General features: G+C 34.4%; 1 protein-coding gene across 3 annotated transcripts in view; it reads right to left on the reverse strand.

The window, feature by feature from the left end:
• Nucleotides 1-218: 218 nt before the first annotated feature.
• vars1 (valyl-tRNA synthetase 1) overlaps nucleotides 219-13,585 on the reverse strand; it is a 77,767-nt gene continuing 64,400 nt past the window's right edge. For all 3 annotated transcript variants that reach the window (XM_039768658.1, XM_039768660.1, XM_039768661.1), the window contains 10 exons: nucleotides 13,208-13,312; nucleotides 10,513-10,581; nucleotides 7,145-7,223; nucleotides 5,785-5,912; nucleotides 4,089-4,244; nucleotides 3,726-3,932; nucleotides 3,428-3,539; nucleotides 2,013-2,185; nucleotides 1,444-1,593; nucleotides 219-428 (listed from right to left, as the gene is read on the reverse strand). In XM_039768658.1, coding sequence (XP_039624592.1) covers nucleotides 360-428; nucleotides 1,444-1,593; nucleotides 2,013-2,185; nucleotides 3,428-3,539; nucleotides 3,726-3,932; nucleotides 4,089-4,244; nucleotides 5,785-5,912; nucleotides 7,145-7,223; nucleotides 10,513-10,581; nucleotides 13,208-13,312 — 1,248 coding nt within the window. In that variant the 3' untranslated portion in view covers nucleotides 219-359. The remainder of the gene's footprint in view (nucleotides 429-1,443; nucleotides 1,594-2,012; nucleotides 2,186-3,427; nucleotides 3,540-3,725; nucleotides 3,933-4,088; nucleotides 4,245-5,784; nucleotides 5,913-7,144; nucleotides 7,224-10,512; nucleotides 10,582-13,207; nucleotides 13,313-13,585) is intronic.

Here is a 13,585-nt window from a genome sequence, read left to right on the forward strand (position 1 = left end):
TGCATGACTAAAGCAATGGGCTGTTCCAGACAGGTTTCTTTTTGGCTTTACCTTTTACAAGAATTTCTTACATACTGAAGATTTTACTGATCATTGATGCAGCTGATGGATATTTACTCTGAATATTCAGACTTTTCAGTCGGAACAATGATGACTGGATTCATTTATTGCTTTACTGATGGTGTAGTAACTTCACAGAAGACAACTCAAGGAAAACATGTATATTAAACGGTTTATTTTTTTACTTCTTAGAGCTCTTAATTTTACAGCTACTGATACTGGTCATCTCCTATGCACATTGTGCTTCCAACATTGTGAGGCTTAAATAACAGTCATTTGGATGTTTGTACCATGTCATTTTAGATCATCCTTTTGAAGTTTTCTGTGGCTTCTTCTACCTTTCTCAATTCAGTCTCACACTGTTTCAGCTGAAACAAAATAAAAGACATTTAGTATAAACAACCTGAACAACATCAGAGCAAATGTTAAGTCATTTTTATTAATATTTAGAAATTTGGATTTTTTGATTATACTTGACTTTGATTAATATAAAGTAAGGTACAAAGATATACAGTCATGTGCTGATTTATGGCCACCAGAGATCGGGCAATTCGAATTTATGGTAGAGTGCAATAGGAAAATGTTTGAGGAATAACATTCTAGAAACAGTCAAAACCACCCACAATAATAAATCTTTCATTATTATTTCACAAGGTCTCATATGTTTTCTGACTCTTGGAGTCAAGGTTTAAGGTTTGTTATCTTCAGCTCTGCTCCACATGGCTAATTCTTATGCATTCGGCCCACACTGCCTACCTTACACCAGTGTTTCTCAATATTTAAGGACATATTGCACAGCGCTGACTATTGCTTGGGCAACCCACCATGACTTTCTCGCTAACCAAATACGGCAAAATTGCAGCATATTGGCAGCAGCCTGGGTTGGCACCCAGTGTTTAAGGAATACCGGCTAAAGTGACCTACCACAACCTTCTCATGAACTGACAACTGTAACCTGAAACCCACCGTTGGTGTGATCCAGTGGTTAGAAAACACTGCTTTACATTGACCACGCACTGAGACAAGAAGATTGGTTTGTGCTACACTGTAATGGCAGTTAAAGTATGCCTACCTGTGAAACATGCCAGAGCCCACAAAGCCTCAATTACAATAACCTGTACACTTTGTGACCCACATGTGACCAAATGAATGGTCCCAAATGGAGCTGTAAGTTGGCACATAACAGTATTGATATGTCCAGGTTGCTTATTCGATGTTGACAAAAAACTCTTAACAGACATGCATCAAAAACACTAAAATCTAAAACATTCAAACAATACACTTCATATTTTGGGCTTCTAATTTATCACAACCAGTCAAAAGCTGCTTTTTATTATTTTGTCAGGTACATTACACTGAAAACAGAGAAAGGAGGAGTTTCACCTTTTCGGAGTCCCCTTCCTGCACTTTCTGAGGTACTTTTTCTTTGTAATCTGCTTTGGATGTTCTCTCATGTAGCTTCTCAATTTGTTTTAGCAGTTCACTTTTCTTCGTTGTTAACTTGGAGATCTCCTTTTCAGCATCGATTAACCCCTGGGTGCGTAGTAAATTGGTTTAAATGAAAACTTATTGGCTTCAATAACAACATCAACAAGCCCCAGAAAACCAAAGGATTTGACTCTCCCAAGACCTCTGCACATATGGCTTAAAAATGGTTGGGAAAGAGGGCAAACGGTCTTGTTAACTTATATATACTGGTAAAAAAAACACACTAAATGTAATTTGTTTTGTGTAAATCATTTACACTTTTAATCATTAATAATCTTAAACCGAGTGAGGTAATAAATATGTTGTGAAGCCCCATAATATGAGCAAACTATACAAAAGTATCCTAGGAGTTTGAACGTATAAAAAGAAAACAGGACCACAAACCATAACACTATTCAGAACACTAGAGTCTCAAAATGAACAACTGAGCCCAACTGGTGTGGGGTAGATCACTGTCTGCTTACCTTAAGCAGCAAGTTTACTGTACACTTGTCAGATGCTATAGCAACAGCACAGCCAGCTGGGGGTTCTCCATCTTTGAATGCCGATACCGTATTTGAGGAGGACAGAGTCTGAATATAGGGAATGAACTGCGTCACAATAGCAACGGTTTCTGAGTCCAGACACTGCAAATAACCTATTAAAAGTAAAGATGGTGCATATTTTAATCAGCTCATAAATACATTTAAGAAGTATACACAGTCTTAACTTAGTCTGATTAACTGTATAAACTATCAAGAAGGCAGCAGATCTTTAATACATGGGGCACGGATCAGGGTTAATAACAAGAATCAATACAGTATTAATTCTGTATTTATATGCAATTCATTCTTTATATGTTCTAATTTATGTTTGTGGTAAATGCTACAATATGATAAGTGTTGCTCCTGAAAACATGCAACAATCCGTTATATCTAAAGTAACATCTCTGTTGATTTTCAAGCAGGTAATTAATTCATTGCAAACACCGGATACAAGCAGGTATTTTCATCTACAACATAATTATGTTGGGCTCTCATCCATCCATTTTCTAACCTGCTTATCCAGTTCATGGTGATGAGGAGGTGCTGAAGTATCCATTTATGTGCTTCAGTAGTGTTATGCATTTCACAGTGCTAGTGTATCAGTAGTGACACTGTGTACTTTTAGAAATAATTCATTTACTAGATGGCACCTCAAACATATTTAAGAACTTGTTGTCACAAATACAGCAGTAATTGCACAATCAATTTTTGCACCTTCTGTGCATTCCTGATGTGTGTTGATACTCTACTACACAACAACCAGCAAAACAAGTATAACAATGGAAAGGAAAATTGACAAAATATACTTAGACAGAGATTATTGCACCTTGTGCCTTTTTTATATCACAGTCAAACCCTGCAGTTATTTTCTTAGATATTTGCTTGAGCTTCATTAGTCTCTTCTTTCCCAAATTTAAAATGCATCCATGCCAGTGTTTTCTTTCAGATCTTCCTCTCTCTCTCTCTCAACAAAACTCCAGTGACCCGCCTAATCATTTTTATGTCAATCCTGTCTCTCCTGGAATCATGTTCAATGTCTTGCTCATGTATAAAGCCATCAGACAACTTGAATAATGATTTTCCTTGTAACAGAAGCCAGAATAAGGAATAGCCTGTAACAGCTTTATCTGGCATGTGTCACTCTTGGATCCCCCATAATCATTATTTATGAAGCTTCAATAGTCGACTTTCACTAATACAACTACTTCTATAATAATTAAACACACTGGCAGCAAAATAATCAATATGAATTTTAAAATGACAGAAATATTGATTAGTTAGAAGAGTAGCAGGTAATTATTAAAAAAGTAAGCTTTTCTTAATCACAGGAATAAATGCATTTAATGTACACTCACAGTCTGCTTTGGTCTTTGTAAGATTATAATCTGCCCGCAATGAACGAATTGTTTTGATGACTGTCATGATGAATTCCATGTTTCGATCTATGTCATCATTCCTCCAGGAGAACTTAAAAGCAAAAATAAATTACATATTTGTAAATATATCTGGAATGTATGGAAGAACGTAAAGATATTATTGTGATAGACTTGACTAGATTATGAACTTGTAAACGGCGATTCATTACATTATTCCTATTTATCTCCACTTTTGAATATTTTCAGTATGGTTGTACTTCACTTGTTTGAAAGTTACCTCAGCAGAATCTGGGTAGGTAGTCACACAAATACTGGGAGGTGTTTGCTCTGATCTTCTTGGCAATCTCTGGAACAGTTCTTCAGTCACAAAAGGCATAAATGGACTTAGCAAGCGAAGACCACCATCCAAACATGTGTACAAAGTATTTCTAGAGATTAATATTGCTCTGGCATCATTACTATTGAAGACTGGTTTTAAGCATTCCTAAAAGAAAAAAGACAATAAATGAGAAGTTCAAACTTTGCCACCATACACAAAATAAAGCAGCAATTAAGATTACTAATAAGAACATTGCAGGCTGATGATTTTCAGGAACATGGATGTGGGTTCTTATAAGTGATTGAAACATTTAAAACTTACCAAATACACATCACAAAGTTCATATAACCAGAAATTGTAAATAGCAGTAGTAATAGCAGGAAAATCATAATTCTGAAATCCAGTGTTGCACAACACCACAGCATGGGAAAGACGAGACAAAATCCAACAGTCTATCAGACTCTCTTGACCGGTTATCTATAGGGGTCAAAAAACAGAACAAAACTTGACACTTGTACAAATATGTTCATGTATCAAAATGGGAATATCTAATGGATTGTCAACATATCAGATACTGTATATGTGCATACTAAAATATAACTACTGTACATTATTATACATTTGGCTAATGCTTTCATCCAAGGTGACTTGCTTTCAGAATAACTTACATTGGTTTACTGATAATTTTTTTACAGCTTACGCTCAGGCAGTTTAAGTGACTTGATCAAGTTCACACAGATGGCACTGAGAAGACTTAAAAAGTATGTGCAATTGAAAACAATTTCCTCACTAGTCAGATTAACTACATAAACAAAAGTGAAAATAAACATTAGTTTCAATTTAAATAAAATCTTAAAACAATAAACTTTCACCTAATTCATTTTATTTCTAATGTAAAACCTAGGGAAATTAAAGTCATAATACAATTCAAATAATTAAGTATAAACTTTGAGAAACTTAAAATATGTAATATGATAAAACACAAATATATTTAACGTTATTTTCCATGTCAAGGTCTGTTTTTGTGTAAAAAATACTACATTTTGCTACATATTTACTTAAACCCCTGTGTGGGACCCTTTTTGTGCTTTTCATAAATAATCCACAGATATTTTCCAAAACCCACTGACCTGAACATTGAAATATTAGGTTTTAGTGGACTGATGATGAGCACAAGTAATGGAAAAAGTTTCGGCTTAAAGGTGAAAAAATTAGGAAATTAATACTTTTGGTCTAGTTAATGCAATGACTAAATAGATGGGAGAAAATATCATTACACTGGAAAGTTGAAAATATTTTAAAGTTAAAAATAACAACCCGTCAGTATTCTTAAAATCTTAGTAAAATGCTACAACATAACAAAACTGCAGGGTTAATTCATGTTGCATATTCTCCCTTTCTTAAAAAAAAAAAAAGATATCTGTAGGGTTTATGGCTTTCCTTAAAAAGCATACAGAGTATATTTGTTTAATTGCAAATTTAAATTAACCCAGTGTGACAGAATGTGTTCTCTGGAGTTTTTTTTTTACCTTGTGCTGGACATTGCCTGTGTAGTGGCAATTAGATCAGATAATGGATGGATCAAATGGAAATTTATAATATCCAGTAAAGATCTTATATTTTCTTGTCAATTTGCTATAATGTCAAAATGTGAATTTTTCACATATTAACTCTGTTCCATGAGTCAGTGTTTTCATATTCTTTTGCAGACATTGGTGCTGCAGGACTAAAGTAGGGTTCAGCTAGGCACTGAAATGAACTAGAAATGACTAAGGAGAAATCATAATTGCACACCAAGTATTACTCAAAATAAATCCCCAAAAAATTAAATGCCAGCAAAAGGGTCACTGGATCCCATCTATGAAGGGCAGCTTAATTGCGACTTCTTTGTCATCCTAACTTCCCTACAGATGTTAATGCAAGTATTTTTGGGTTTAGCTTTTTTCTTGATTTATTTTTGAACTCCTCTCGAATTCTAAACAGTACTAGGCAAAATAAAAGACTGTAATATTCATACCTGGAACTGAGGCTCTGGTTTAAAATGGTCCCCAAGACCTCGAATGGCAAACTTTGTAGCATTCCATAATTTATTACAGAAGTGTCGGTAGCCAAGAATACGGTTAACATCCAAATTGATGTCACGACCTGAATGAACAGATTTAAAGCAGAAACTTAAGATGATAAACAAATTAGTCAGTTATTAACATACCTATACATTAAAGCAAATAATCTAAACATGTATGAAAGCCCTAGTTTATAATGAACTGGCCCAAACACCTACTCACTACTGAAAACAATCATGTAAACAAAAATCTAATTAAAGAAGGAGTTAACAAGCTAAATAGGACACAATAATTTAGATACACAAACATACAAATACACAGAAAATGTATGTTCTAAGTTTGTCTTAAATAGGAGAGATTGTTGACAATAACCCATTTAAGAAAACAGACTTCCCAAACTACTTTTAATATAAATATCTGTAGGTATCAATCACCCAACATTAGAGAGAATGAACCACCCTGAGGACCTTTAAATCGTAACATTTTGATCATGAAAAGAAACTGATGACCTGTGCCAGGCTAATGCAGTGGAGCACTTTAAAACACTGCTGAAAACACATTACTTTAACATGGCTTTCTCATAGCTTCATCTTAGTTTAATCCTGATGCTCTGTATATTCAATTAATTATCATTTTTATTCATGGTGGCTCCAAAATCCATACTAACCCCTACTTCTTCTTCTGTTCTTTTTCTGGTCTTCTGTGGTGGTGATCTGCACCACCACTACCTAATCAAAGAACCGTGATGTCCCTACATTGATGGATTAAAGGCCAGAAGTTCACATGACTTCATCATCAAGTTCTTCCATGAGAACCCTGAATACAATGAGGACTAACTGAGGTCATTTATGTCAGGTAGAATTTCAAGAGGGGGGCTGGGTGGTCTTGTGACCTCGAAACCCCTGCAGATTTTATTTTTTTCTCCAGCCGTTTGGAGTTTTTTTTTTTGTTTGTTTTTTCTGTCCTCCCCTGCCATCGGATCTTACTTTAATTTTATGTTAATTAATGTTCCCTAATTTTAATTCTTATTTATTTTGTCTTTTCTCTCTTTCTTCATCATGTAAAGCACTTTAAGCTGCATTGTTTGTATGAAAATGTGCTACAGTATATAAATAAATGTTGTTGTTGTCTGAATAGTCATTTCATTTATAGTAAAACACATATCAACACATTCACTAAAATTTCAGTGATATACAGTATATGTTTAGTTGTTGCAATTAAAAACCAACATAGGTGTGTAGTTATAGTAATTTATTTTCTAAATAAATAAAGTCAGTATTTAGTCTGAAAATATGCCTTAGCAAGCAACAGTACCTTGACTGGTGTACGCACACAAAGCAAAACGTAAAGCATCAGTGCCACATTCAGGAATTCCGTTTGGATAGTCAGACTTCTGCAAAGGATTGACATGAAAAAACATGTGTTTCAATGTATAGTTACACTCATCTTCAGCTGCACCAAAGTGAAGAACTGAACATAAAAGACATCAACGATTTTCCGTTAAAAAAGAATAATGAATCAGTATAATATGCTTTAGAATAATACATCAGAAAAAAATACTGAATGAAAAATACAAAAAAATTGGGGTTCAGGAATATAATTAAATCAAATAAAACTATATTTTCTTCTTGTTAAACTGTACCCATAAATTAAATGGGACATTTATATTACTAAATTGTGCAAGTTTGGCAGTATGAAGGTGGAAATAAATATTTGTAAGGTACATATTTTTAATCCAGCAAACATAATGAGACATTAAGGAGAGTTTTAGGAAAATCGCTTTGATTTTTAATACCTTTAACAAAGAAATGTGTTACTTCCAGGTGTTTTTCAAGTGCCAACACTGCCATTTTTGGTAAATATTGTCTCATGAACTTTAAGAGTTTGAGCATAATGTGCAGATGTACTAAGTAAGACTTTGGCTTTCACATGATTATGTACAGTATTCCAATGCCACCACTGAACAATTAAAATAACCTTAACATTGTTAAGGGCTTGTGCGCCTGTGCCTATATAACTTTTTTCTGAAGGAAGGGAGAAGCTAAAGCAAGGAAGAAAGCATACTCACACACACTTAATTATGCTCATTTACACTTGGTTAATTTAGAGCCAAAAAAATGTAGGTTTTTAAACAGTGGAAGGAAACTGGCATGCAAACTCCTCAACAACGAGTCACAGGGAATAAAAACAAGTAGCCAGGTGCACTTTATGTCTAACAGGAACTGTCATGTGGCCAATGCCTTATGTACAGCTCTCCCCTCTCCACAGAAGGACAGAAGCTTGTTCCTTGTTCTTTGCCCAGAGAGTAAATCAAAACCGTATCAGCCAGCTGAGCTCTATGCTGGTTTCATCAGATCACAAAGACTTTTCCTGTACTCTACACACTCATGCATTTGGGCAAACTCTAGATGTCCAGTCGGTTGGATTTTTTTTTTTTCTGAGTATTGGCTTCTTCTGTGCAAGCCAGCTATATAGGCCAGTATTCTGCAGTGCTCCTAATATAAATGATTAGTGGACTTTTTTCAAACAAGGAAAAGTCACATTAAAAACTGACTTTTAGCTAAAATGCTTTTAGTTTAAAATATCACAGAGAACAAAATATCAGTGTAGGTTTAGTTAAATTAGAGAACTAGTAAAATTAGAGAACTGTGCCTGTATTCACTAAGCATCTCAGAGCAATGAAAACAGTCCCAACAGGCTTGCAAATCTCAGAGTGATGGAAATCTGGTCCTGCTCTTAGGAGAAGGAGTAAAAGCATTTTATCAATTTTTCTAATTTAGGAAACTACTCCTTAGGATAGCATGTGAGCTGTCCTGATTCACAAGAAACTGCCAGAATATGGTCTTCAGGCAGAGATTGGCACACACATCTCGGGAAAGGAAAAATGTTTTGGAATGCTGTACAACAATGAACTCTTAAAAAGTTATAGATTTGATAGAGATGGAATAATATTTATAACAAACCTTGTACGTTGTGTAATATAGATCTATCTACATAGAGAAGCCATGTGCTGTTAGCCGAAATGGAAATGCTGGTAGTAACATTACTTTTTTGGCCAATGGGTCAAATACAGTTTTGCAATAGCAGGGATTTCTGTATGTCACTTCAATCATTTCTCAAATTTTGCACAATCTTTGAATGGCCTTACAGGTAATACACATATTTATACATTTCCTCACAACTCCACTTAACATAATGCAATGCTGCATTCAGGCAAATTGGTGCATACATATTTTGCCCCAAGTATGGATGAACACGCAAATGTGAATCACAACTGATATCTCAGTATCAACAAACAAGTGGCCATGAATACAAACTACATTGTAATATCCAGAATATTTCCCTGAAGTTAAGAGAGTTTGGATAGGCTATTGACAGCGAAATGTCACACAGGTACATCGAGCTATGCATTCCATGAACCCATAGGAAATTCAAAGAAGATAAGGGGTAATGATGGAGAGGGATACGGCATGCAAATCTAGAGGACAACTGGGAACACTAGAGGAGTGAACATGACTTCGAGCCGTGGCTATTTTCAGTAATTATTATATTATGAGGTGTTTCCCATGGTCATAACAGCCAGAAGGAGATTCTTCTGAAAGTACAACTATCAACCATTCATTGTAAGTAAATATGTCTTTTATCTGGCTTTATCCTCATTTGGGGTGTGTGTCTTGGTCTTTCCATCTTAGTACTTGTTGCTGTGTACTTTGCCATGCTGTAGCAAACTGTCAACAATTACATGAGGCTTAGAATAATATCAGCCTTCTTCCTCTCCTACTACTTTGAATATTATTATCTGTGAGGTGAATCTTTAAACCTTAGTATCAGAAGACTAGAAAATGTCATCATAAGGCCAAGTTGAGGAAGAGTTCCCGCAAAATCATCACGCCATTCATTTTCAATATGGCTTCCCAACCCTCGCTGGGAGTGGGATTAGGACTAGTCATGTCCTACACTGAGGTAGGACAGATTCTTATCCTTTTCAGACTTTTAGAGTAATTCCTAGAAGTAATTCTGAGACACTTGATAAATACAGGCACTGAAGATGTACAGATAAGGACAAGTTGATGGGAGGATAAAATTACACTCAATTATGCTTAACAGTAGGGGCAAAGCACTACTTTTTTTATTATTTAAACAAAAGCACACAATTTCAATTAAACAGTACAACTCATTCCATTATCATCAAGAGCCTATAAAACATCTTGTGGTACCTTTTTCCATTTCCATTTTTATTTACAGAAGCAAGTTTAAGTAACAAATAAGTAAAAGGCTACAAAGTTGTACCTGCCAAAAAAAAAAATAAATAAAAAAAAGTCAAGCCCCAGCTATGGAAGGCAAGGCTAAAGAATATTCTGCAAGCATTGGGCGATTTTGTTTTGTGAATGCCTGCAAAATCCTCGTATTCAGCAATTTAACAGGTACCTTTCTGAAATAATGTCTACAAGTAGCATCTTTAAAGTTTTCTGTCACTCCTTTATCATTTCTCTTTAAATAAAAACAAGTTCAAATTACAGAAGTTACGTTTGACTTCAGAATAAAATCCATATTGTATGTCACTCCTTTTTGTTATTCATGTCTCCAACAGCACAATATCTTTTTTTCTCAGGCAATTGTTCTAAAAACACTTTACAGTGATTAGTTTTTTAAAAAATTTACGTAAGGAAGAATGAAATTACCTGTCCTTGTTTAGCACGTTCAGTTTCTGCTTGATCTAGGTTGCTGTCTGCAAGTTGAGCATGAAGGCCCTAAAATTGCAAAACCAAATTATTAAAATTATTTTCAGAAACCATTGCAAATACTTTCCTAGTATAAATGTGCCAACTGGCCTGGCAAAGATTACAAAAATAAAATTCTTTAATAAAACACAAAACTGCCTTTTTGTCTTTTAAAAGAAAAACATAAAATTGTTTGCCAAAGAAACAGCCTGACATTGTTATATGCTGGAGTGTTTACTTTATAGAATAGTGTACGCCAGCTAAATTGATATTCTTTGAAACAAACATTTATAATAGATTCACTGGTTTCTTATTAGATTACAATTATTAATAGCACAAAAGATGACATTAACACACATTAACTAATAATGTGCCATTACAGACAAGCAAAGAGAAGTTCGGCTTGGATTAAAATAATTGAATTCATTTTTTTTTTTTTTTATTTTTATTTATTAATTTTATTAAAATCAATACATAGCAATCAAGTTTTTACAAAAAAAGAATTATGCTAAGAACAGATCGATCCCCACCCTTGAGAGAGAGAGCAAGCCAAACGGTGTAAAATTTAAGGCTTGTAAAAATACCTAAATTAATAAATTCTCTGTGCTTTATAAACTTATTTTAAAATATTACTGATTAGATCCTGCCATGTTTTGAAAAAAGTCTGTACAGATCCTCTAACTGAGTATTTGATTTTTTCCAATTTTAAATAATATAACACATCAGTTTCCCACTGACTTAAAAGAGGAGAGTTTGGGTTCTTCCAGTTTATCAGAATAAGTCTGCGTGCCAACAGTGTAGTGAATGCAATCACAATTTGTTTGTCCTTCTCCACTTTAAGACCCTCTGGAAGAACCCCAAACACAGCTGTTAATGGGTTAGGAGGGATTGTGAGTCCAAGGCTGTCTGAGAGGTAATTAAAAATTTTTGTCCAGAATAATGTTAATTTGGTGCAGGCCCAGAATAGTTGAATTCAAACAAATCAGTCTCACCAGATAACATTTATCCTAAAGTGCTTAAGGAGACTTGTGAGTACACATATAAATGCTTTACGCGTATTTTTCAAAAATCTATGTATAATGTGGATATTCCTACAGATGAGAAGCTAACAAATGTTATCCCATTATATATGAAAAACTTAGGCTGATCCACTAAACTATAGGCCAGTAAACTTAACATACATTATGGATAAAATAATGGAAGCAATTATTAAGGAAAAGATTTAGCACCACATGTTAGTAACAGATATATTATTGATAGGGGAGACTGTATTTCAATAATATGCTGTAATTCTATGACCAAGCAGCAAAAACATACGATAAAAGAGCTGCGTATATTATTATTTATCTGATTTTTCAGAAGCAACAATTTCAGTAAAATTAAGAAATACGGTAAGTTAACACTCTGAATACATGGCAAGGCACAGTGTTTTAACAATTACCTATGAAGAACATTCACTTGATTCACTTAGAAAAGTTTCACACATAAAGAAAGGAATTTATGATGTGGCAGAATGAAAGGAGCATAAAGGCATTAAAATAAGTCACATTTCCCAGTAACAACAAGAACCAGCTTATAATTATGATGATTCAAAATACAACATCATGTCTGGTGTTCAGCCAGCTGAGATGGGTACATGTCACTCCTCTCCGGATCATTATACTGGCTTCCTGTAGCAGCATGTAGTAAGTCTACAGAGTAATCAGTAGGTCTGCTCCTACATATATGGAGACATATCTGAGGTCCTATGCTCCTTCTCAACAGCTCAAGTCTGGTGAACTGGTGATGCCATCTATGCCTGGTATTAAATCTCAGTCCAGACTCTTTTTACACATAGCTCCTGGCTGGTGGAATGAGCTGCTCACCTCCATTCAAAAGTCTGACTCCCTCAGTGTATTTAAGAAGTATTTGAAGACTCTTTTGTTTGGTGAATTTCTACATGACACTAGCTGTTATGTTTTGTATTTTATTAATTGTTATTTGTAATTTGTTCTAAGATCTTCACTTGTGATAATCAATTATGTACGATTGTTCTGTAACACTTGTTCCTAAGAGTCCCCCAGATGGATATTTATTCAGTTGTGTTAATCTCTTTTGTAAGTCGTTTTGGATTAAAACTTCTGCTAAGCAAATAAATGTAAATGTAAATAAAGAAAGTCTTGGTGGGTTTGGGGGCCTACAGCCACAGCAGGACTATAGGACCAGAGCTTACTCCTATATACAGATATAAAAAGAGGAGAAAATAAATTCTGGGCCACAAATGTAACCGTGTTTTCTTTGACTCAGCAGCACTTTTTACACATCATGTCTACACTTCACTTCCCCAAAATGTGAATTTAGAACCAGACCCTGCACAACTACGGCAAAGGAGGACTAATGTGGCTTCTGTCAGGAAAGTTATCTTTTCTTGGCAGCAGACTTGTTCCATTTGATCCTTGCCATATATGTACATCAATTTAACTTTTTCTTTGTTCATAAAATTTACTTTTACTTCCCAACCCTGCCTTTGTGTAGGTGCAAGCTGACCTATGCATTCTCTGACTCTATATATGCAAACATATACTTACTGTATATGAATTAATATCCCAGCTATTGAAATTACTGATTATAAAGTGTGAATAATTTGAATAAAATAACAAAGAAAAAAATACAGTACCTCAAGTGAAATCCCAGTAATGACGTCCAAGGGATCAATAACATTGCCAAGAGATTTGCTCATTTTTCTACCATGAGCATCTCTTACTACAGCATGCAGATATACCTACAATACAAATGATAACACAAGTTAAATATCGAAATAACCAACAATGCAAACCATTTGGCTTCACTACAATACATAACATTTAGTCAGATCTTGGCAAAAATGTTTTTTGTACAATTTGGGCAATATATATTAACATATAACAGTATATTAAAGGCTAGGTAAATAAAGAAACAGTGCAATGTAACATTATTGATTACTGAACTGATTAGGTTTCATTAACATATTGCAAAATTATTGCATGAATATCCTTTTACACATTCAGCACCTTTT

Source organism: Polypterus senegalus, chromosome 11 (genome assembly GCF_016835505.1).
Source record: "Polypterus senegalus isolate Bchr_013 chromosome 11, ASM1683550v1, whole genome shotgun sequence".
Lineage (NCBI taxonomy): Eukaryota > Metazoa > Chordata > Cladistia > Polypteriformes > Polypteridae > Polypterus > Polypterus senegalus.